Source organism: Lonchura striata, chromosome 3, assembly GCF_050655825.1.
Source record: "Lonchura striata isolate lonStrDom1 chromosome 3, ASM5065582v1, whole genome shotgun sequence".
Taxonomy (NCBI): domain Eukaryota; kingdom Metazoa; phylum Chordata; class Aves; order Passeriformes; family Estrildidae; genus Lonchura; species Lonchura striata.
The window spans coordinates 95,601,607-95,627,006 of NC_140705.1; the positions used below are offsets into that span (position 1 = coordinate 95,601,607).

The 25,400-nt window shown below is 50.9% G+C and overlaps 1 protein-coding gene across 1 annotated transcript; it reads left to right on the plus strand.

Moving 5' to 3' along the window:
• The first annotated feature begins 13,276 nt into the window (after nt 1-13,276).
• Nucleotides 13,277-25,006, plus strand: LBH (LBH regulator of Wnt signaling pathway). The gene is made up of 3 exons (XM_021534869.3): nt 13,277-13,428; nt 14,130-14,232; nt 22,539-25,006. The coding sequence occupies exons 1-3, from the start codon at nt 13,403-13,405 to the stop codon at nt 22,728-22,730; spliced, it is 321 nt and encodes a 106-aa protein (XP_021390544.2). The 5' UTR covers nt 13,277-13,402; the 3' UTR covers nt 22,731-25,006.
• Nucleotides 25,007-25,400: the final 394 nt, after the last annotated feature.

Below are 25,400 nucleotides of genomic sequence, written 5' to 3' on the forward strand. Positions count from 1 at the left end.
GGTCCTGGCCCTGGGACTGCCTTTCTGCAAGTAAAAGTAAGACCTTTCCTTTCCCCATTTTCTTCAGCTATAAAAACACACCTGTGGATAGGATTATCATAAACAACAATGTCATTAAATTGTGCCTTGGTCTTTGCTGCTTTTTTGCAGTGAATCATACTGCAATTCTTACAGGTCAAACAGGAGCTAGAATTCAGCAATCACAGTCCTGGCTCTTCCCCATCCTAAATGCTGACCCACCAAGGCAATGGGAAGAGCTCTCCTGTAGATGACCCAGAGACATGAGGACCCTTAGCATCAACTCCTTCCAGTTAAAGCAACAGCAAACTGGTTGCTAGTTCCCTGCCAGCTTTAAGCAGTGGGTTTTGTTCTTTGCGAGCAGCCCCACGTATTTCAGCAACCTTGGTGCAGGGGCAAGGCTGGGCCAAGTAAGGAATTAGGCTGGTTTCCCCCTCCTTGTCTTCCAAGCCCCTGTGCCACTGCGCTCACGTGTTGCGTCTGTGAGCGGGTGACAGCTCACATAATGCAGACTGGCAGGTGACCACGGGAAATGCAGCACGGGTCACGTCTCTGCAAGCCAGGCTCAGCCTAAGTCTCCCAAGATGCGTCACTAAGACTCTTAGGACTAAATCCCTCCCGGCTGAAGTGCAGCTGGCAGCAGCCCCGCAGCAAGGATGCGCTCGGCCCCACTCCTGCCCAGACGTGGCCATAGCTCTCTGCATTGGTAGCACAGCTTGTCCAATTCCTTGTTTGTGAGCTCTCCTTAAACAGGGCTTAACCTTCCAGGAGCCCAGAGCAATGGAAAAGATTTTACCTTTCTGTACCTGAGAGCAAGGAATGCAAGCTGGGGAGCGAGACCCTGCCTGCAGGCTGTCAGGAGTTTGTGACCATCCAGCAGCTTTGAGGGGGCTGTGATGTGAGGAGTCTCACTTAGAAAAAACAGCTCTTGCACAGGAGGGCTTCACACCGCTCTGGATGCAGTTAAGCACTTCTCCCTGCCTCTTACAGGCAGGGAAAGGGACAAGGGATGGGAACCTAGCTGGCCCTTTGGCAGACAGGGGGTACAGCTGCCTCCTCGTTTGCTGTGCCTTTGCTGGGGGCAGGCACTGGCAGGGGGAAAGGCTGATTTTTGGTGGCCATTCCCCATGGCAACTCTTTTACAAAAACAGCCAGCACTATCCAAGCTTCTCTCCAACTGTCCTGGGCTGTATACCCGGCCCTGTCCTAACTCCACAGCTCTCATTTTTTGCCACTTGGATCCCAGCCACTCATACATCTTGCATTCATCTCTCCCCATCCCTGCCTTTCCTTCTACCCTCCTCTCCAGCGATCATTACTAAACTGATCTCACCAGTCTCCATGTGGATTTCCTGCCGGCTGGAGGCAGGTCCTCACACATATCCAGGCAGGCCTATTTCTGCCCCATTCCCTTGCTCCCCACACCTAAGAGGCTTACATCCTCCCAGGGCAGAGGCAGGACACCCCAGTGCCTGGCAAGGCAAGTGATAGCACCTCTCATGTGATGGTGAGAGGGAGGCCTTATCCTTTCTTTCCATGTGAAAAAAAAGGTAGCAATAACATGCAGAGCCCCTCCACCCTAGCAGTATTGCCCTGCTACCCACAGCAGCACTGATGTAACGAAGGGCCTTGTTTCACACAGACAGCAGCTTTGGAGACCTTTAGTAATTAGTGCCAGTGACAGCAAAGCTGAGAGCATTCCTGAAACTGCTCATTAAATCCCCAGGTCCTTGGAGTCCAGTAGCTGCCTGGTGGCTTCCTGCACACAGCAGGGGCAGGCAGGGGACCAGGCTGCCCCAGCTCCCTGCCTGCCCTCCTGCCCACAGCCACCACCACGCTCAGCCCTCCACCATCTAGCAGGGCGCCTCGTCCCCACTCTGAGGAGCTGTGTCCTTTCAGGCTGGATTTGGCCATGTGCTCAGTGCCAGCAGCTGCAGCTGGGTGGGTGCTGGCCCCTGTTCCCTCTCCTCCTCGAGGATTTCTGCAGCGGTGGGGGCCATGCTCAGACCCAGCGCCCCGTGGCTTTGTGAAGAAGGCAGGTGTGTTTGTGGGGTGGCCTGGAGGCTGTATGGGAACATGTGATAGAAGCTTTTCTCCTGAAGGCCCTGCTGTTACATACGGGTCTGCTCTGCTCAGTCATGGTTTCATTTCTGGGTACACACAGATCGGGGCTGGAGCACAAGAGGCCATTTGTCTCCATGAAAAGGTCGTACAAATGTTCTTTAATTACCTGGGGAAATAAGCGTTCAAAGCCATCCTTCAGAAGTTATAGCTCTAGGACACAGTGCCTGTGCTTGAGACCAGCTGGGTGTATATTATTGCTATGAGGACATTGCTTTACATTATTTGGAGGTGGGTTTGTCCCATCTGGAGAGCAAGAAGCAAAGGGGTGCTCTGGCTACTGTCATCCACCTCCTGTGGGGGGGCTGGTGAGAAGGTGGAGCCAGACCCTTCTTGGAGGCACGTAGCAAGAGGCAACAGGCAGAAATTGCAGAGGGAATTTCTGTTTAGAGAGAAAGAAAAATGTTCACCATGGGGATAGTGAGGCCCTGGGCCTCTTGCCTGGGCAAGTGGTGGGATGTCTGCTCTGGGAAACACTTACAGGTCACCTGGACTGGCCCTCAGCTACCTGCTCAACTTTCAGGCCAGCTTGGTTCCAAGCAGGGGCTGGACAGGAGGCCCTGGACCAGTCCTGTCTGCCCAGAGCTGCTTTGTGATTCTGTTATCCACATCCTCCACATCTATAAGATATTTCTGCAATTAACCCAAGAGATGCACTACATCACCAAGTGCTACAGCACTCATGTGAATAGGGCAGTGTTGGGTCAATCCCTGGAACTCCCTAAAGCAATCCCTCAAACCAGCCTCATGATCCCAGCCTCCCCCACCTCCACAAGTTCCCCCGGCAGTTCAGAGCAGACCTGGATTTATTAACCAGGTGAAAGCTTAGGAATTTCAGGCAAAGCTTTGGTCCATCTCATGGGTAGGTTTGTCAGCCAAGGTGTCTGAATCTTGAGTTGTGTGCAGGAGATGAGAGCAAAAGATGGTTCTGGGGCTTTGCAGTCCTGTTTCTGTGACACGGATGAATATGAGTGACTGAAGGACAGGTGCTGTGCCCAGCTGAGTATAAAAATACACTGTTCCATCCGTCTCCACATAATAAACACATTAAAAAGGAACAAGGTGTGTCTCCAACTGTCTCCAAGGCTTTACATGGGCCAAGCTACTATTTTTTTTTTACCTTTTTTCAACAAATGGAAGTAGAGCAGTGAGTTGGTTTCAGGGGAGAGAAAGGAGTGGGAGGCAGAATATCACATCCTATTTCCTCTTTTAAACACTTGGCAAGGGAGAGAACTTTCCATTCCCATCTGGCACAAGCAGACTAAACACAGGTTCCTTTCTGATAGCCATCTGCACTCTTCTGCTACCTTTTCCCATCAGTCTTCTGCAGGCAAAATGCAAACCCGTACACTATTTAAAGATTCTTGAATTCAGGGTGTGTAACAAAATGATCCCTTTTAGTTACCTTCTTTCCAATCACCAAGCTTCTAGTGCCAAGCCAAACAATAACCCAGTTAATCAACAGACTCAGGACATGAAAGCAACTCCATTTCCTATTTGTGAATGCACAGATGTTGTTTATCTTGGATCTCCCCTTGTTGGTCCCCCAGGATTAAATCACAGGCCTTTAGGTGGAGCATGAGTGATTGCTTTTCTATTGAAGCAGCTCACAGCAAGGCTTGGCCAGCCCTGCTGCTGTATCGTCCTCCTTCCCACCTGCCTAGTGTTGGGTCTCTCTGCTGGCCCTAGGGCTGCCCACAAGAGCTGGGGTGTGTTGTGGTGTTTGGGGGCATGGCTTGCCGACACAGAGCTGAGTTATCTCTGCAAGAACCTGCCCCTGACACACCCTCAAGATGGTGGGGCTGATTGTTCTCAAGGCCCAGGTGAGGCTGGGTCAACACTGGCACTGATAAAGGAGATGAGCTTCCTTGCAGACACAGATGTGCAGCCTGATTCCTGTGCAGCTCCATGTCCAGCCAGCCAGCCCCACCTTGCAAGTCCAGCATGGTTTGGCCAGGTCAGGAAACACCATATTTCAAACAAGGTGCTGGTTTTGATGTGGTGCAGTAGCTGGTGCTGCTAGGAAAAAGCCATCTCTGGTCAGGCCTCTGTGCCATCCCTTGCTCCCAGGCACCACAGCTGAGCTGCAGTTTTGACTTTGTCCAGCACAACCCAGGGAATCTATTGGCTCCCTCTGCGAGCACACTGGGCCTCCATGTGTCCTGTGGTGGTGAGACCGGGTGGTCCACAGTCAGGTGAGTGAGACAATTCCTCCTCTATACCAACTGAGGTGCTCTGAAGGTCCAGGCACATTTGCCACCTAATACCAACCCCAGCCACCTCGCTCAGCCCGGGCAGGGGAGCTGCCAGTTCTCCTGCCCGCTTATACAGCCTTTCATTTCAAGTGGAGAAGGCCATCCTCATCCTCCCCCACGGCTATCAAATTGCTGCAGAGCCAGGCTGGCATGGCCTCATCTGCCAACCCTCCTGTGGGGGTGATGCACCATGGAGGCGCTGGCGATGCTCGTGCGCGGGGTCCGTGGAGCATTTTAAGAGGCTTCCTGTGGGACGAGTGCCGCTTCTTGCAGCATCGGTTGTGACTGCACTCACAACCTACTTCCTCGGCTGCCAAATGCTCTTTTGCAGAGGGGGGAGCCATGGTGACACTTTTCCATATTGCCGAAACACCCCGACTGCAAGACTGAGCTGGTGGCGGCTGAGGCTGTGTTTGGAGACACCTTCCCACCCACAAACCCTCTGCTGCCGTCTGCCTACCGAGCGGCAGAGCCCACCCGCAAACCTGGCACGCAGGCTCGCTCCGCGGCTGCGAAGCGCCGAGCAGCCCCGCCAGGCGTGGGGCGCGGCCCGTCCGTCTGTCCCGCACCGAGCACAGATGGGTGCGCGCAGATGCGCCGCTCCCGCAGAGGATGTGCAGGGCCGGCCGCTCCCGCAGAGGATGTGCGGGGCCGGCCGCTCCCGCAGAGGATGTGCGGGGCCGGCCGCTCCCGCAGAGGATGCTCCCTGCAGGGCCGGCCGCTCCCGCAGAGGATGTGCAGGGCCGGCCGCTCCCGCAGAGGATGTGCAGGGCCGGCCGCTCCCGCAGAGGATGCTCCCTGCAGGGCCGGCCGCTCCCGCAGAGGATGCTCCCTGCAGGGCCGGCCGCTCCCGCAGAGGATGTGCAGGGCCGGCCGCTCCCGCAGAGGATGCTCCCTGCAGGGCCGGCCGCTCCCGCAGAGGATGCTCCCTGCAAGGCCGGCCGCTCCCGCAGAGGATGCTCCCTGCAGGGCCGGCCGCTCCCGCAGAGGATGCTCCCTGCAGGGCCGACCGCTCCCGGCAGGGAGCGTGTCCCGCACGCCGCGGGAGCCAGAGGAGGCGCAGGGGGATGCAGAGCCATGGATCGAGACCTCGGCAGCCGGCCGCTTTCCCTGCTCCCCCATCTGGACGCCAGAATGACTCGGAGACTCGGACGAGCATCAGTTCGTGCCGGCGGTTCACGCTCTGGGCGCGATTTCCCCGCAGGATGCTTCCTGCAGGGATTTCGGTACCCAGGTTTCGGCGGCAGGATGGGAGCCGCTCCCACCTGTGGGCACAGGGTGGCATGGGAACACGGCGTGTCCTGGGTGCCTTCAGCAGCTGGGAGCGGTCCCTGCAGCAGGGCAAAGGGGGTGGGTTTTCTCCTGGCGCAATTGCACTGAAGTCCATACAAGTAGAAGTCGGCGAGCAGAGAATTCTTTTCTTCTTTGGTGGCACGACCGAGCTGTGTGATTATTGTTTTTCAACGGTAGTGACAGATTTAAGATAAAACCCATCCCTTCCCCTGCAGGCTGGACAGGCAATGGAGCTGCCAGAGGACAGGAGCAGCCACCAGGCTGCTTCCTACCATGGGAAGTACCCGGAGCCGTGTAAGACAAAATGCAATTACTCTTCCTGGGGGTCTCGCTGGATGAAGAGTTTACACAGTGAAGACTGTCTCACTCCCATGTGTGTAACTGTATGGGATATGATGAGCTGGGGCAAGGATCCTTTTCCTGCTGCTTTGGGAATGGTAGGAATAGTGGTGAGTGAGGAGAGGAAGAAATCATCCTGCCACATGGTTATTCTGGGCAGTGGATCACAAACCAGGGATTGAGAAGTCTCACCAAGAGTGGGACACAAATCTCCACTGGGGCCACGTTGCAGCCTTTGGAAATGGAAGGAAGAGCTGCCACTGAATAGGCACAGGACTTGAGAGCTGAGCTACTTTAGCTATTCACTCCTTGAGTCCCCAAAGAAGCAATTACTGCATCGATCCCTGTCTTAGTGAGCTCCCAGAGCAGAAGGCAAAAGGATAACTAGCCTCCACTCTTAAGAAGGAAGCTGAGGATTTTATGGGATTACTTCTTGCTCCTTGACAGATGTAGGTCCTCTTAGGTCAGAGTTAAGGTCAGTGCTGAGCATCACGGTTTGATTTAATAGGCAACAGTAAGAAGCATTCATTGGGACAGGGCTGGGACAGGCCGATGACCACAAGGCACTGTGCTGGCTCTTGCACACCTGTGCACATGCAGGACAGAGTTTGGAGATGAGCATTGCTGAGACCCATTTGTCCCTCTTTCCCAAGTGCCTGGATTTGCTCCCCAAGCCTGGACCCACCACAAACCCAGTGGAGCTGGGTGCCTGCCAGAAGCCAAGCCACCCAGCACATCCTGCTTCAAGTTGTCCCATGCTCCTCATCTGCAGTGTGGCTACAGCTCTTCCTAAGTTTGGCTTTCATCTAACAAGTAGAAGAGCTTGGGACTCTGCTGGGTGAGGAGCTACCCCCCTAAATCAGTACTAGATTTTCATCACTAATTTTCTGCCCTATGTCCTTTCAACTCTTTTTAACAAAGATGACTCTGCTGGGAAACTCCAGGGACTATCATGCCCCTGTTCATCCTCTCCCATGCTTTGTGGTGGGGACACAATGGTTTACCTGCTCTCACAGCAGCCAGAGCTACAGCACTGGCTCACTTCTATTGAGACAGATGTGCCTGATATAAAGAATGTTAGTCCTCCTGTAGTGCAAAAATAGCATTATCAGTGTAAAAACTGCCCTGTGCTGTGATAGTAATGGTCACAGCTTTAATTACAGCATCGATGAGATACTACAGGAGCAATAAATTCCCCTAGTTAGCCCCTATGTTTTGGTGCCTTCTTGATGCTTGGATTTCCCTCTTAGGCAGGGGGCTTACCTTTGTGTTTCTCATTTCCCACTGTCTCCCTGATGCTTGCAAGTGACCTGCGAGAAACTGGGAAGGGGTGGAATGTTGTCTCTAGGGTCAACTCTTCTTAGGGAACTACTCATCTGACCAACAGATTAAAAAAAAAAGGAAATAAATACCTGTGTTAAAAAAATAAGCTCTGTTTTAAAAACCTCCCAAAACTATGCTGCTAAAAAACATACTCAGTTAAAAAAAATAAACCTGTCAATAAATAAAACTCTAGGATGATGAAAAGGGGAAATGCAGTGATTGAGTAAAGGATTCAATTTTTTAAATGAAAGATCTTCCATACACCAATTCCAGCCAAAAGGCATTTCTGTTCCCTTGACAGAATATAAATATTAATCCAGACACTCATTGTTCTCAATGTGTCCTTTTGTATTGGCATGATCTGGAGCCACATTGAGAGCTCACATCTTCTGCTGGCTTCCTTGAGGGTGCAGGGTGCTTGCTACAGCTCCAGAAAGTCCAGCAAGGACACATCCTCCTGCCCTGAACATGGAGCTCTGCTGCTCATCCATGCTTTATCCGAGTGCATCTCCTGCAGGAGCCATCAGAAGGATGGAGAAGACACCTCCATTTGCAGGAACATGGGAGGGATGCTGGTGAGACACCTACAGCATGTGAGGTCCACATCAAACCCCCTTCACTGGGCCTTTGAGCCCAATTCTCTCCTGCTTTGTGGAATTTTACCTTATGGCAAAATGGCTCTGAAGTTCTGCCCCTCTAGTGAGAGCAGTGGGCAACAGAGAGGGCCAGGGAAGAGTCACGGAGAACAGCCAGGTGCCCAGGCAGACTGCAGGCTATGTGGGGACATGTCCCAGGCAGGGCTGGGTGAAACAAGGACCAGACATTGGGTGAAACACTGGCCAGGCTGGCCATGGGGCTAACGAGCTGTCCACCTCTAGCGATGGAGAGAAAAAGAGAAGAAACCATGAAGAAACCAAGGTCTTCATATTTTAGGTTTCTTGGGACAGAGAAGCCATGTCCTTTGTCCTTTCTTCCTATTGCCAGCCCTTCCACTCTCCCCCTGGTTATCTACAGGAGCTGTCACCTCCCAAGGAAAGGCCCCAGTTCAGAAAACTCCTTAAGCATAAACCTAATTTTCAGGACAAGATTAAGGTTTTCACTGAATCGGGCCTGCAGAGCTGGATGGAAACCAGCTGAGCCACCCTGAGCCAACCTCACCAGAGGCTCCACACTCGGCTCCAGCATGGCCTCTTCCTTCCTGGGGGGTCAGTGTAAAATAAAACCAGAGGCAACCTTGCAAAAGCAGATCCAATTCCCAGGCCCTTAGCAGCCCATCTGGGTCTGTCTGTAAGATCAAACCCCTCTACTCTGCCAGCTGTACCCATCCTTTTTGCTTTTCAGCACAGAGTATGAATGCCATTTTTCCTCTCTGCTCTCCAAGCCCCTTCACAACGAGGCACACAGATCAGGACAGCCAAACACTGAGTGGCCTTTTCTTCTCAATCACTCTCTGAAAGTCACTGTGAAATGCGATGCTATGTGGAAAGTGGCTGGAAAGAATGACACTCTGAGCCTGTTTTTTTCCAAGGAAATAAATAGATTGTGTGCCATGAGCACGGAGAGGAGAGGGTTTGTGCCAGGTCATGCACAGGTAGGGCCATGCAGGGACAGCCCGAAGTTTGTTTGAGCTGCAGTCACCACCTCTTAGGAAGATTTTGCTGGGCAGAGGCACATGGGACAGCCTCTGGTGGTGCCACCAAGGTGGCAGCCTGCAGGTGGCAGCTGTTTCAGCTTGTCTGCAGCATCCCTGGGCATGCAAACTATTTGCAAGGGGGTCATGAAACTTGGTGAAGCAAAACAAGCTACTGCACACTGTGTGCAGATACCCAGAACTAGGGAGAGGCTGAGCACACCTCTCAGCTGAGGAGGGGGCACTTAAATGCCAAAGGCACTGGTGGGATGTCAGGCAAGCCGGAGCTCGAGGCCTGGCTCTCCAACATGGTGCGGTGATGGCCTGGATTCAACTATTTCAAAGGGCACTGGACGGTCAAATCAAGCCCCAAATTTAAATTCGTTAAAATAACTTTTTGCAAAACATTAGGACGGAGAGAAATGTTTCCATGGTTTTGTTTTTAAATTCCAAGTGGGAAGAGTTTATTTTTTCACTAGGAAACTTTCCCCGTAGGATTCACAACGCTGGCCGGGAGACAAGAAGCGGCGAGCTCCGCTCCCGAATGGAGGTGACCCTAAGGGTGACCCTGAGCTGGTCACGTCGCCTCGTGCAGCCTCAGTTGCCCCTTGGAAAAGGGAGGTGGCCATGTGCATGGCTGCAGAGGGGCTGGGATGCCAGTGTGGCCGGCTATCGTGCGGTCAGCCCGTGCCGATCCAAATCAGACACGTAGTGTCCAGTATTTGCTTGGAGGCAAATGCAATGAAAACTCTTACATTGCAAGCAGGTTAGGGGAAAATCTGGGGAAATTAGCAATCTCCTTGGCTCTGCTGATACACAAGTGTCTTGCAGGAGGATAGCAATGGCCATCACTCTGCTCACCATCACTCTTCTCCTGCTGGATTGCTGCTGATCCAGAACGTCCGAGCTAACATTTGTTTGTTGGTTTATGCTGTCCTGAAAAGCAAAATATTATAGAGATTTATAAAAAAAAAAGGCACAATGGCTCATCTGGTTCCCCTCAGCTCAACACCCTGGAAAGCCCTTTACCCCAGCTGAGAGCCCAAGTGCTGCCGCTTCTACCCCCAGGTGACTGGGGAGTCCCCAGTGTTTAATGCAAGAATACACAGCAGTGAAACAGGGACTTGGTGAACATTGAGATGAGGAAAGAAGGGGAAATCAGGGCAGGTTGAGCATCATTTACTAGAACTGGCTGAAAATAAAAGACAAAAAATAGCAATTTGGAATGTTTGTATCTTGCTCCTATCAAGAGATCAGAGAATGAGCACAGGGGTTCATCATTTGTGATCAAAGACTTTGAGCTAATCCTATTTTATTCTCCACTCCCATGTACTGCTCTGTGATTGCGGGGTGTGGATGGCAGGAAACTCCTCTTGCTGTGCTCTCTGAGAGAAGTGAGGCCTTGGCATTTTAAGATCTGGGATGTAAAGAAAACTGATTGCTTGGACATGCCATTTCCAACGTGGCAGCTCAGCAGCTCAAAGGTTGATTGGGCTCCCTCATTTTCAGCCTAGACATTGCTATAAAGGCTTATCAAAAGGGGAAAGCTTGTTCTTAGCAAGGTGGGAGCCACAAGTGCAACAGCCCCTCCTACTCCCCTCTGCAGCCCCAGCTTTTCACACCTGTCTGGGGCAAGGAAAGCAGAAGGAGCTGTAATAGGACAACTCCCTTGCATGGAGAATGACTCCCCAGGCTTATAACACATCTTCCATCCCTGGGACACCTGGATACCTTCAGCAAGACTTCCCCCAAGGGTAGGGCTTTCCTGGTACACGGAACCTCACCCTGGTGGCCACGGGCTGGAAGCCACCCCGACACAGGGAGGGAAGCAGCCAAGCGCGGCTGATGGGAAGCACGGGAGGTGTGCCTCTGCTTTCAAAGGGGCTATTAACGCGCTTAGGGTTAATCACACGAATAAATCTCACCGTGGCTTGGAGCCAGAGCCAGCAGTAAAAGCACTGATCCCCAGGCCTCCCGACGGGAATTGGCCAGGGTCAGGGCCCATGCTCTCAATCTGCGTACTCAGCACAGAGACATCCAGGGATTTTTGCTCTGTGTCATCCCCCCACGACCCCTGAAAGGTTCTTATCCAGGTGGAATATCTTCCCATGCCAGCCAAGGTGGCAAGGCAGAGCCCAGAGGACATAGGCAAAGGGCTAATGTGAGGTGCTTTTTCTCAGTGATGGCTGCAGGAGGGGAGGTTGAGCCCCAGTTCTGTCCCCTGACCTCCTTCAGGGATGTCGATGTATCCAAAATTATATACTTAAAGGAATGAGCTTCCCAAGGAGGGAAAAACTTTGAACTTCAAGCTCTGCTGAGTGTAGGAAGGCATTTAGAGAGATAAATTAGTGTGCCTGGTGCAAGAGGGCCTGGGGGTAATGTGGGTTTTTCATTAGCTTTTATTTTGTACAGACACCACCAGGAAATCCATAGCAGGTGTGTATATGTTTGAGGGACACAGGCAGGGTTGCTTCAGATAAACATCTCAGGGAATTGAGCTATGTCCCCATCTCATGTCCCATGTTTTAACTGGGCATGGTGAGAGATGAAAGCGCTTGGGGCAGGCTGTAAAATTAATTTTAAGAGACTTGACTGAAGCAGCACTCTGTCTCTCTCCTCCCAAAGTGGTCTCCCAGCCTCTGCACATACCACCAGGTATTTACATAGGCTGCTCAGCATCAAAAAAGCATTTTACAAGTCAAGTCTTTGTGTTCTCTTAGTGCAGAAATCATCAAAGCCAGCCAATGTGAACCTGTGTGTCCTAGGGGATGCTACAGGAGCAGGGGTTTCAGTGGGCAGAAGGAAACTTTGGCGACTTGGTTGTCCTCTTACTCCTCTCCCTGGCCCCAAACCTCGTTATCAGGAGGCTCAAGGAGGGCAGAGGGACTGTGTGCACCGAGTTCCCTCTGCTGCCTCCCTGCCTTTAAGCTGGTGGGAGGTGACTGGTGGCCCTTGGCAGGGAGCTCACTCGCACCCACCTGAATTTCCACACGCTGGCAAGAGCTCAATGGACTCCTTGTGATTCATTTTAATGTGGCACAAAGCAGCAGCTTGCTGCAGCCTGATGTGCAACACCCACATACGCTCACATTATATAATATGAATCTAAGAAGATTAAATTATCCGGTCTGAGGAAACGCATGCATGTAGGGGTGTACATGCATACACACAGTCTGGAGGGTAGCTGAGTGGAGCTGAGGGCAAAGCTTCCCTTCAGACACACTGAACTTGTGCTTTTTTGGCACTTAAAAACTGGGGCAAATAGCATGTATTTGCCTGTGCATAGACATGTGCGTGAAGCACAGCAGCAGCTGAGTGTTCTGCGTTGGAAGGAAACAAGAGAAGCGTTTGTGTGTGCTTGGTTAGCCACCGTGTTGGCAAAGTCTGAGCAGCAGCATGGAGTAACAGGTGGAATCCAAACAGTCCCAGCACAAAACTTCACCTGTCAGCATATGGGAACATCCCTGGGAAAGCAAACAGAGGGGGAACTGTCCCCAAAAGCCCAGAGCATCTCTCAGCAGCCTTGGAGAGCCCTGTCCATCCTGTGGCCTAGAGCCCTGCCCTACAGGCATGTGCCTCGGGGCACTGTGTAAAGTCGGGAGTCCTGCTGAGTTTGGGGTGCCCAGGCCTTTCGCCCAAAGATGTACTTTGCCTTCCAGAAGTTTCACGTTGGGAGGGGAATGCAGAAAATGCGCTTCACCTACAGCTGCCCACGCTGCTCACGCTGCCCGGGCAGCGACTGGATTTGCCTCTCTCTCTGCTCCTGCGCCTTCCCGTCATTGATTCACATTGTTTTGCTAAATATAACTCGGCCCCTTGAAGCTGCTCACTCAGCTTTTGCTCCCGCCGGAGGTGCGGGGCACGGAAGGTGCTGGCAGGAGCGGGGCTGGGCGGCCGCTGCCGCCTCTCGGCACGTGCCGCCCCTGCCCGTGTCCCCCCCGGCCACCTCCGCCACCATCGCCACGAAGGGGGCGGGTTTGAGACCCGCTGGGTGAGGTGATGCTCGGGCTACCGCCGGGGCGTCCCTCTGCGGCCGGCAGCACAGCCGGGGGGCCGCACCTCCATTCGACCCGGGCTGAAACAGCGGGAACGCAGCTCTCTGCGCCGGGAACGGCCGGGACGGGGTGGCCACCGCCACCCGCTCGCGGGGACAGACGGACAGACGGACGCGCACTCCCAGAGGCGGCGCGCGCCGAAGCCATTCATGAAAAAGTTGACGTCAGGCGGGTGGGCGGGGCCGCGCCCGGGCCACGCCCCCGGAGCTATTTAAGGCGGCGCGGCCGCGGGCGCGGGGCTCAGAGCGGAGGCGGCGGCCGAGGCGTGAGGGAGTCTGGTCGGTGCCGGGCAGCGCCGCGCGTCGTCCCGCAGCGCCTGGGTGCCCCTTCCGCCACCCCCCGCCCGGGGCAGCCTCTGCTGGGACTTCATGTCTGTGCTGTGCCCCCTGCCCTGGTGAGTGGGCGCTTCCCGCGGGGGGCGGGCGAGGGGTGGCCGCTCTGCCGGCGGGACGCTTGAGGCCGAGCCCCCTCCGCCGCCGCCGTGCCGGGAGGGGCGCGGGGAGCGGTTGGGGACCGCGGGCGGTAACGGGACGGAGCAGCCGCGGCGGGCGAGCTGCGGGAGGGAGTTCGCTTCGCTTTCTCGCGCTGGAAATGCCATTGAGGCTCCAAGAGCCGAGCTGGAACTGGCGCCGCGCGCTCCGCTGGTGAGGGCGTCCCCGAGGCTGTAAATTAAGTCTCTGGGCTCTAAGGCACACCGGCTTGAGAAATAAAATAATTTTTAAAAGCCCCCAAAAAACCAGAAAGAAAAACCAAAACCCCCGCGCTTGCACTTTATTCACTGTGGTTTTTTACTTCTCCCCCACTCCCCGCGGGGCAGAGCTGGAGGGAGCGGAGTTAAAAGCGAAGCGCTGCTGCCGGAGCGTCCCCGGGTGTGCAGGGCTCTTGGGGGGAGAGCCGGGGAGGTGCTCCGAGGGCACTGGATGTAGCTCCAGCTTGCGAGGTACTGAGCTTTTTCCGCTGCCTTCCAAGGGGGGGCAGGAAGGAAGGGACCAGAAATAGACTGCCTACAGCCTCTGCTGCTCGCTTCGCTGCTTGAATCGTGCTCAGTCCTGCCGGAGCCCCTCAGATCACTGGAATGTTGTCTTTTGTCTCTAGCTCTGATTATCTGAGATCCGCTGAAATGACTGAAGTGATGATGAGCACCCCAGCCATGGATGAGATCGGACTAAGCCCCCGCAAGGATGGGCTGTCGTATCAGGTAAGTGTTTTGCTGGCAGTTGAGGCGCTAATCCCGTGTGGAATTGCCTGGGCTAGAGTGTAAGCTTGGTCTAACGTACCTTTCCATAGCCTGACCTAATAGCAGGTCTTGCAGTAGTGAGAACTAGTCAACAGACTGGAATGTTTGCTTGGCAGGAGATGGTTGTCTAAAATATCACTCGCTATCAGTGCGGGTTGGCAGAGGATTTGCTTGTTTTGAAGTGACCGAGCCCCTGCTCATTCAGCATTCCCGGGGCTCAGTGGGAGATGGGTTAAAGAAGGATTTGTGCCGCTCACTGGGCTGAGAGGGCTCTCGAGATCTTTGTAACACAGCATAAAGCTGATCTGCTGAGAGCAGGAGGATGTTGTTTATATGGCATCTGCATTTTTTTCATCTAGTTCTTGGTTTTCCTGACTGATGTGCCCATTTGAGAGGGTTAGCAGTCCTCTGTTAGATACAGTGAGGCCAGACACAGCCTAAATGAGCCATGAAATGTCACTGGAGATATCGGTACCTGGAGGCACGAGTTGCATTCATTCTGAAACTTCTGAAGAATGTAGTTAGCTATTAATCTCTTAGATCAATGAAGAAGTGGTCTTCAGCTAGATTGAGCCTTAATCCTTTAGTCTCAATATCCCCTTCATTTCCTAGCCTGTAGCTAATCAAAGCACAAGTTGAGCACCTTAGCTTCCTAGCTCCATGGTTTTCTTCACTTCCAGGAGACTCATTGATGAGATCTGACACAGATGCAGAATGCTGGCAGACAACTTGTATCTGCTCTGTGCATCGGGTGGCTCTTACTGGCTCATCCAGATGCAGGCATTTGCTCCAAGTGTGCATTCAGATGAGGTGCTGAATGTTTGCATATTTATGTCTTAAAAGAGAGCTACAAGGCAGCAGCAGTGCACTGGAGCACAAAATCCACTGAACTTTGGGCCACCACTGAGGCCTCTAGCAGAAACCATAGCTATGTGGAGGAAAAGGGGATGCACTCCTTCTTTTAGTCAGGATTCTGGCTCTGGATAATGCAAGTTGTTTGGTTTATAGCTGTGCTATACTTCAGTCCTTCAGCTAGTGGGGAGTATACAGCCTCTCTTTCCTGTCTTACAGAGTGCAGAGGCAATGACAGTTGTTAAATCTGAAGCAATCAAAGTAACCTGCTTGGGATGTCTTTGTGGGTCACTTTATGAAGAGGCTTAACCCACTCAGGTCAAATACCTCTACCCATCCAAATTCCCAGGGAGAGGCAGAATCTAGATGCCCTGCTTGTTCTAATGATCACTTCAATGAGGTTCTTCCCCAAGTGCTAATGACCTTGATAAAGTCTGCTGTGGCCAACTGGGGAACAGGACTGTTTGGTTTTGAGTGGATCACCTGAACATGTGAGTCATAAAAGCTGACAACTCATCTGTGCAGGGCTTCTGCATCCTAGATCTATTCTCTTTAGTGATCTAGTTGTAGGTATTTTTTTCAAATGCCTGCAAGGAATTTCACCTTCATGTGATGAAGAGTGATGGCAGCAAGAGTAGAGGAGTTGAAATGGAAGACCCTTCTGGCACTAGTAGTGTGTGGGCTGTATATGAGGTCTACCTTGAAATCAGGTTAGTGTAAAGAGGATTGGGGAGCAGGATCCAGCCTTCCTTCTCTGGCTGCTAGGCTGAGAATGTCACAGTGTAAGTCAAAGTAAGTGGAAAGCATCCTTAAAGGGTTGAAAACAAGCAAGAACAAATCTGATGCAAATAGCACCATGAACTTTTTGTTCTACCTCAGACTTTGGCACTTTGTGCCTCATGTTGCTGATGGAGAGAGTTTGGTTCATGGAAAATTGTATGCTTGTCTGAGAGCTGTAGTGCAATAACTTAAAACCAGACAGGGCTAATGGAGCATGACTGCTCCTGCACTGAGGCTTGTTGTTCTAAGCTGCAGCATCTTCTTCCACTCATCTGCAGAGTCAGGCACTCACAGTCTAACAGCCTTTGGCTGGCTATGAGAGGCAAAAAATAAAAAGTGGAGCCAGACTCAAGCTTTTAGGTTCAAAATTTTGTCCTGTTCTTTTAGTAGAAGTTGAATTTATTTAACTACAGCGATGACTTCAAATTGGGGTTCAAAATTTCACCCTTCAAGCTGTGTAGAGCAGGGACTGCCTGGGATTTGGTCAGTAGGATGCTGCCTGTGAGACTGGGGGCTGCTTCTGCCACCAGAGGCAGGCATGAAACTGGCTGGACCAGAGGAGGTGGCACAGCCTAGCAGCACCACTGGCATTCTAGCACACATCAGTACCTGCTCCAGACAGACTTGTCCTACCAAGAGCACTGTTTCAAAGTCTTTTTTTCTTTCACTTGGAAGTAAACTGAGGAAGCAACCGAGTATGAACTTCAGCGATCTGATTCCTCTGTCTTGTAGAGTTCACTGAACTTCTTGTCTCCTCTCTGTCTCGGTGGTTATGAAGGGAGCTCGGGTTGTTGACTTTTTTTCTTTTGTGTCTTCCACCTACTGGGTTGTCTGTCTGTCCTAGATGTCAGCTGAAGGTCTTCACTCTCCTCCCTGCTGAAGTGTTGGGCTGGTCATCACTGCTCAATAGTGTGAAAACTCAGACTGCAGAAGGAATACCAGTGTTAACTGAGTTGCTTCCATAGGCTTAAGGCAAACATGCTTTCTCATCATAGGATTACCTTTTTTCCAGTTAATATGCAAAATGCTTGTAAGCTAGCACACTAGCTTCAAAATCATCCTCTGTAAGACAGTTTTTATTACTGTATTTGTGACAGCAAGCTGCTTTCTGATGCCCCTGAAGATGGTTCGGCCAACAGATTGCAAGGGCCCGAGCAGAAGTGAGTGGTGAATTTGGGGCGTGAGTGTCAGAACAGGGCAGCATAGACAAAACAGAAGATGTGACTGAAGAGATGATGTCATGCTGGGTCTTGTGCCTGCAGTGAGAAGCTATTTCTGGATCTTTAATAGATGTCCCATAATTCCCATGGGACTTACTAAACAAAAAACTCATTGAAATGCAGCTGATGGCTCAAGTTGCCCCTGCTACAAACAGATGTGGCTATGGAGGGCTTCATGCATTTCCTGCCTGGCAGTGTCCAGTAAGCCAGGCTGTTTCTGCTGCCAGCCAGAGCTAATGCAGTGTTTGCTGTTTCCCCAGCCCCAGAAATACCCGTTCTTTGAAGAGCCTCATCAGCACTCAGCCAGCTTGTCCTCTGTGCTGTCTCCCAGCAGCACGAACAATGCCACTGAAACTGAGGCTGAATTAATCATTTCGTGGAGCTGTTGTCAACAGTGCCTTGGCTGGAATCCTACCTTGCTTCTTGGAAGTGGAGCAGGGTCTGAGCACAACTGAAAACACTTTAGTGCCTGAAGTGTGTGTTTTGAGCAAAGGCAATGTCCTGAGTTGTGTGCTGCTTTGCTGCAGGCTGGCTGGCAGGTGACTTGCTGGTCCTTCAGGCTCCCGTGAAGGAGACTGGCCTGCAGAGGCTGAGCTTGCCTCATGCCCTCAGCTGAGGTTTGGTTGTCATGGGGAGCTTGAGCTCTTTAAGTCATGATCGCATCATGCTGGGATCTGTGTAGGTTAATCACAGCCACAGCTCGCTGGGAATCACGTCAGAGTGCCTGAATCTGGGTAAATAGGCTTAAGGCTCTATCCAGTGGTTGTAACAAAAGCTTGGTGTTGGGGGAAGTCATTTCTGGTGAGTGCAACACCTCTTTACCAGCCTTGGGGAAGCATTGGCTTTCCCAGGGAGCTGGGGGACTTGAGCTGTGTCTGCTGGATCCCTCCAGTTAAACTGGACCACCAGTATGTTACTGATGGCTCAATGGAAATTGAACTTCCTCTGTAATTGTTTTCTTGTCAGGTGCTTCATGTCTGTGGAGCCTTGATTTGTGCAGGGGAAGTCCTTCAGAGGTGCTGCTTGCTGCTGTGGAAGGTTTTGAGACCAGGCTGCAGAACGGTGGTGATAGCAAGCATGGCTGCTAGACAAGATTAATAGGCAGATTCAATGTGTATTTCGGGGTCTGGGACCTCAATGAAGACAGAAGCAGGATATGGGATAAACAGACACAAAAGCAATCATGTTGGCAGCTATGCTGTGCACGAGTGTTCCACTGAAATCAAACTAAGGACAGCAGCAACACCTCAGAGCATGTTTTTTCCTCCCTACTTTGATGCCTTGTTACTCTGAGGGAAAATGGTTAGATGTAGGAAGTTTCCCTGACATCATGCCCTGAGACAGGGCAGTATTTCTGTGGCTAGGGACTTGTTGTGGCTCATCAGCCTGAGTCACAGCTGCCGTGTACATACTTGGGGCTTATTCTCACTGTGTGAGTAAATGTATGCATTGTAGCTAGAGAAGTCCTCCAGAGAGGATGCTGAGAGATGACTGAAGTACTTCCTGAAATGAGCTTGCTGTGCTTCTCAGTAGCACTAAAGTTTTATTTTCAGAACTTCAATGCTGATTTGGGATTTGGAATATTGATATTGCTGAAGAGGCACAAAATTCAGCACTTTAGTCCAAGGAGGATGAGCGATGTATCCATCAGGGGTGTATCCTGTACCCAGTGCAGACTTTGCAGTCTTTGATAGAGTTACCACAGTCAAGAAAAGCTTTCCCTCAAACCAGTAACTTCATTTGGAAAGATGTCATTGCTTTAGTCTCCCTGTAATACAATTTAAATCGGTTTTAGCCCCATGGGAGGGGAGACAGGCATTTTAACTATGGGTGTTGGTATGGAGCACACATGTGGAAGTTGTTTTGAATTTACAAGTGTCACTTGGATTATGGTAGTGCTGAGCTAATCTTCTTAATTGGCTGACATCTCTCCTGCTTTTGGTGTTTCTCCATTCCTGTGAATGCTGAGAGAGGGTATGAGCCTCCCCAGGGCAATGAAAACTTTCCGTTCTTTGTTGCCAAGACTTCATCTGAGGATAGTACAGCTAGATCATCTGAAACAGAGGCAAACATGATCGTCCTAGAATCATTTCAAGCTTTTGTTTCAAGTTCTGCTTTTCCCTGCCCTTTCCAGCTGCAAGGCAAGAGTTTGGTTGATCTGTGTGTGATCTGGATAAATTCATGAGTTCCCAGACATAAATCCAAAGGGGCCTGTAAAAACCAGTCTTGCTGTTAGCAAGAAGCTGTGTTAGAGTAGTGTAAGAAGCAACATACATTCCTCTGTGGATCTAGAGGTGTTTGAGGTGTCTCTCCATGGCCAGGATTTGGGGCTCAGCTACAGGGGAGGCTCTGTGTGGAAGCAGTTGCAGCCCCTTGTGCTGTATCATGCAAGTGAAGGGGTGGAAGATGCCTTTGAATTGCTGTAAATTTGCTGTTAGGCAGCCGTCACAACCAGTTGCTTGTCACTTGTCCCCCATCAAGTGACCAAGTCTGCCAGGGCAAAGTGTCTGCCTCAGCTGTGTGCAAGGTGGATCCCTGTTGAGCATGAGAGGGAGAAGCTAACCCATGGCTCTTGCCCTCTTAGCCTTCCTCCAACACCCCATGGCAGGCTAACGTGAGCAGAAAGGCTTGGAGGCAGGAGTTGCTGTCGTGGCTGCTGTGCCCGAGAGTGCAGAGCTCCCAGGTCAGAGCTGAGCTGCTGCAGTTCCCAGTGTGGAGCTTGCTGCGATTTAGGGAGGCTTTTTCCTCCCCATTGTCTAAATCTTGAGTGGGACCAGATGAGGCCTATGGAACCAACAAATGTAGCAGGGACACTACTGGGGCAGGACAGAGAGAGCAGGTGCTTGCTTATCTTTTTCTGTGAAGAGGAGTGGGGAGGCTGGTTGGGTTAACCTTCTCACTTGGCTTCCCCAGATGTACAGTTAGTCTCAAACCCTTTTTCCTTGGGCCCTTGTGCTTGGCCTGCTGTCACCCTCCCCATCACACCGGAGGAAATCTGCCTTTCTGTATTTTTTCCATTGACTGTCCACACCCCTTCAAAGTGCAGTTGCAACATCTCCCTTCATGCTGCCTCAACGATTAAAAAGCATGACTTAGTGGAAAAAATCCTGACCTTCTTGGGTTCGGCCTGTCCTGCAGCTGTTTGAGATAAGATTGTGCTAGGGGTTTTTTTATTATTATTTAAAAAGCTGCACATCACATTTTGTGGATATTTGTTTGTAAGGAAATGACTACTACTTAGTTTCTGGAAAAAAAATCTGGCATGCTGTTTTCAAAGAAATTGCTCCAATTTGACCTAATGTGCTTAAAATAATAGCAGCCAAAGGTTAGTTTAATTATTACACTGCTATTTTTCTTCCATAGGAGGCTATTTTCATGACATTATCAGCTTATGTAACCTCTTGAACCACACTTCTTTTTCCATTGCAACCTTCTAAACCATGTAATGTCAAGGGTATTTTTTCCCTATCCTAGGTTTAGAGAACTTGATGCTTAAGAGCCGCTGACTGTACTTCCAGTAATGCACTGTGTGCCTGAAACTGATTTTGTTTGGCCAAGCAGAAGGCACAAAGCTCCAAGAAACAGTTGCTGTCTCACTGGTGCTGGGAGTGGCTAATAGCAAGTAGCTCGCACTGCAATGCCCAGGTTGATGTGGCTGTGTTCAAAGGACCTCAGCTGCTCTTGTGCACCTGGAAAATATGGGTGGTGGGAGCTGGAGTCTTGCAGCACTGTCCCCAGGACCAGATGATCAAACAGACCCTCATTTGTGCATTATTTTGCTCCCTTGCCTGCATTTGTGTTGGGTAGCAGCCCGATGGCTTTCTCAATCTGGTTGCCACAAAGCTTTGGATGAGAAGGAAAAATGAGGCTGAAGAGTAGAAGACCGAATATATTGCCAAGGGGGTGATGCTGTAGCTAATAGTTGCTAGGCTGAAGGAGGAGCTGATGGGATGTTGATTCACTTTTTGTGGCCAGGGCTTCCCAAGGTGGTGGGTAGCCACGTGATTGGCACAAGGAGAATGAGGCTTCATGGTTAATGCTCAGGGCACCTGGATGGGAAGCCTGCTTTTGTAACTGGAACCACAAAGATCAAAGCAGATGAGATCTTTCTCTCAGACTGAGGCCAAGGCTGGCAGTGCTGCTCTCTGCAAGGATTCTTTTGTAACTCAGTTGAATGCAGATGATGTTCAAAGAAAAGTACAGCCACATGATTTCTCACCTGGCCTACAACCTCAAGGGGAAAGTGCACTTTGTCATTTTCTTCTTTAGACTGTTTAAACACAATTCTAATGCGAAATGGACACTGTGATAAAATTGTTTGAAATAGCAGGTGATGGTTGTTTAATCTTCTGATTACTAACCAGGAGATCTGATATAGCAAGTGGATTTTATCACCCAAGGGTTCCCTTCTTGATGAACTGGGGTTCGAAGGTATTCCCCCAGCAAGTTACCCACAAGTAATGCAACCTTTTCTGTTCACATTGAAATCCACTCATGCAAAGCTGCTGCTAACACTGCACCAGCAGTTTTTTGTCTTTACTCATGCTTTGCTTCAATTCCTAGTAGGATCAAAGTGTGCATCACTGGCACTACCAGTGAGTATGGGCCCTGGTGCTGCTGCACTGCATGAGCTTGTGTATCCATGTGGCAAGCAGTGGGTCGGAGGGAATGGGTAAGGTGCACCTTGAAGGGCTGGAGATCCAGGAGTCCTTGTACTCACTGCATGAGAAATACAGTGCATAACTGCTGGCTGTGCCACAGGTACCCCCTTCCTGAAGAAATACAGTCCAGTCCCAGCCCTTCCATAAATTGAGTGTCCTGCTGAGTTTCACTGCTGATGTGTTGGAGCTGTAGCGTGCAGAATACTTCCAGAATTATCTCTAAAATGCAGCTGAGCTATTTCAGGCTGGCACTGTGGCCCTGGAGTGATACCAGAAACAGGCCCTTGCTGCAAGGGTCTGGGCTGCACCAGCCCTGGGTTGCCATGGGCCTCCTGCCACACCGCAGCAGAGCCTGGAGAACAAGCCTGTTCTGATGTGCAGCCTGACCAGCAGCAGGAAATGAGATCTCAGATTGTCTGATGGAGAGAGCTCTGTGTGCAAACTGAAGAGCATTAATGCAAAAGCAGGAGTGGGGGGGTTGAGACATTTGGATAAATATCCAAAAGGGCAGACACCTATTTGCTGAGCACTATCCAAGCAAGCGCGTGCTTCGGGAGCCTCTTGGGCAATGCTCATTTCCATCACTTGGAGACTTGGAAAGGTTATTTACAAGTTCAAGAGTATTCCCGTCACTCAGTGGTTGACTCTGTGTCCAGACTAGTCTGCCCTGGAGACCTAAATGTCTGGAGCTGGGCTTTTGGCTGAGACTGTGTGAGTGCAGCCCCTCTGACAGACTGTTCCTTGGCTCTTTCAGATCTTCCCCGACCCCTCAGACTTTGATCGCTACTGCAAGCTGAAGGACCGCCTGCCCTCCATCGTGGTGGAGCCCACGGAGGGCGACGTGGAGAGCGGGGAGCTGAGATGGCCGCCCGAAGAGTTCCTCGTGCAGGAGGAGGAGGAGGAAGAAAACTGTGAAGACGCAAAGAAGGACAACAAGGAGCAATAAATGGCATCTGGGGAAAGGCAAGGGACTGCACCCTTCTGAAGGAAGAGCCACACTTTCTTTGAAAGTCTTTTTAATAAGACAAGTTCAATTTTGCACCTGCGAGATCTTAGTTTTTTTGTATTCTCTGTATCGAGAACTGAAGCCCTCGGTGTCACCAGACCTCCTGAGGAAGGAAGGAAGTAACGCAGAGCAATGTTTGCTGTTCTCGAGATCATTATCTGTATTTTTCCGAGGCGGAGGCAGCAGTGAAATTCCAAGCACATGGCAGAGGGTGACCACACGAGGACTGCTGGAGGGGGGAGCTTGGGAAGGGGGAGGAAAGTTGGAGGTGGCAGCGTTTGGCTGGGAGTTGCCTCTGGCTTAAAAGCATGAGAACAGAGCCAAAATATCTCAGATTTGCCTTTCTTACAGCTTCCATTTTGTGTGTTGGGGGGGGTGGAAGGGTGTTCATAGCGAAGCATGGCTAGATGATCTAGTGACAAGGGGCCTGTAGCTCTCCCTGGTTTGGCACCTCCTAGGGTAAGGTGAGCATCCATAGGAGTAGTCTGGCTTCTTGCTCTTGCTCTTGAGCCTGTTTTCCAGCCACTTTCCCCAAAGTTACTTTCTCCCCCTGTTTGCCTTTAGACTCTTCAATGCTGAGCAGCTGTATTTGCAGGATAGCATTAGGCTGCTGCTTGTCATCTCTCCTGCAACGCCCTAGCTTATCTTGCAGATGGTGAGCATGAGGTGGTGTGCATCGGATGTAAAAAGGTGCTTCTGTCTGCAGCAAGAGCTCATGCAGGTTTGAACACCTCAGATTTTTCTCTCCTATTTGCTGAGGCTGCTGTGGGTGGTCTCGTCTTGTACAGTGCCCCAAGCCTAAGGGTGGAGATTTATGCCTCCTTGCCTTGGTGTCCTTGAAGTTGTGGGGTTATTTGTCTCTTAACTTGCTGGTCAATGGGCTTGAGAGGGCTGGGGTGGGGGGGTTCTCCTCCAGCTTTGCACTGCAGGGCCTCCTCAGTGCAGGACAGGCTGGTGGGGAGCTGCCAGACCTGGGGGTCATCCAAAGACGAAACACCAGATCTAGTGTGGATTACCAGCGGGGTTTTCGGGATGGGGTCTGCTGGGAGAAGATTAGCCTGGGTGTCCTGAGACAAGATACGTTCCCGCTTCTTAGCGAGGGTGAAATGTTCATGGTTGTTTTAAAGAAGTGCAGACTGGCTTGTGAAGTCTGGGTTTGTCCTCTCTTCACCATATCCTGCCTCAAGGAGAAGGCCAGTCTGCTGCCAGACAAGGTCACCTGCTGCTTTCCTGGAAAGGGATGATCTTGTGGCTTTGGGGACCAGCTCGGGAGCCAATCAGTCTTGGGATAGGATGAGAGCGGTTACCACCTAAACCAAATCTGGGGTCATGGAAGAGATAAAGAAATGTCAAGGCCTTAACCAAACTTCCATAATAATCCCAATGCCACCCCCCCCCCTTTGCTTATAACTGGTTCCATTTTTAAAATCTATTTGGACATGTGTGTATTTGTATTTTTAATACCTCATAAGTAGTTAAACGCTGGTGGGGTTTGGGAACTGCTTTTAACATATTGGCAGGATTGTTTTAGTCTTGTCTTGCTTGTGTTTCAACATAATGGCAATAATTTATCAGCTGTGTAACTATTTTTGGACAGATGGGAGTTTGGAGAGGAGTTAGCACAAAGCAGGAGAAATTCAGCGTTCCTACACTGCGGCTGGCCTCTGGTCCAGCCATGCAGACCCAGTCAGACACTCTCCCTGCCCACCTTGGTGGATGGTTGATCACTGAACAGCCATGATGTGGTTATACCATTTTCTCTAGTGATGGATTCAGCTGTTGTGTCTGTAACACTTGTTCTAGTCTTGCTGTCTTACTGGAGTGAGCTTGTACACCTGCATACCAGCCAGTTGTCTTATTTCTAAGTGTTACTCTCTATTGGTCTCTACCATCTGTACCACCAAGTCAAAGCTCTGTATCAAAGATATTACCATGTGGGCAGCAGTGAGATGGCAATCCTTGGACTTCAGACCTACTGTCTGCCCTAAAGACTTGCATATTTGTCTGCATCCTTTTTTTGGAAGTATTGTGTATATTTCTATTTGTTGTTGAACGTATCTAAAGAACAAAGCACTCCAGTAAAACTCCTGTTGTATGATATACATTCTATATTTCTGTAATTCTTTTTTGAGCCTCAGGGAGAAGCTAGCATTTTTTTCAAACTACATTTTTGTCACTGTGACAGTTGTAAATAAAGTTTGAAAATGCTTTCCAAACATACTGGCTTTGTTTTTTCCTGCAAAAGTGGGTTGGGATGGTCAACCTTCCAGATCATCATCCAGGTCAGTAGAGCCTGGAGATGCTGGTTTCATACTGGTGGCTGGCCTCAGATCATGCCCTATGGCATTGGAAACATAAGTCAACTTTGAGGGGGCAGCACCTTTGCATTCCATCTTCCTGTTGTTCATTGCTGTGTGAAAGGCTGCAGCAAACTGCTCTGGTTTATTTATTCCTGAGGAAAAAAAAAAAAATCTGTATTCATATCTGTCATCTACATCTACCCCCTTACCTAAACCTTACAGAACGTGAAGTAATGGAGAGTGGAAACTATTCACAGCTGCTGTTAGTCATGGGCCCTGTGCATGCTCTTCCCTGCCTGAGCAGCACTGA

Bases quoted from the DNA above. Each gene is read 5' to 3' on its own strand.
- LBH (XM_021534869.3), top strand. From the start codon at position 13,403: ATGTCTGTGCTGTGCCCCCTGCCCTG. The intron at 13,429-14,129 runs GTGAGTGGGCGC...TTTTGTCTCTAG, and splicing joins GTGCTGTGCCCCCTGCCCTG to CTCTGATTATCTGAGATCCG. The intron at 14,233-22,538 runs GTAAGTGTTTTG...TGGCTCTTTCAG, and splicing joins AGGATGGGCTGTCGTATCAG to ATCTTCCCCGACCCCTCAGA.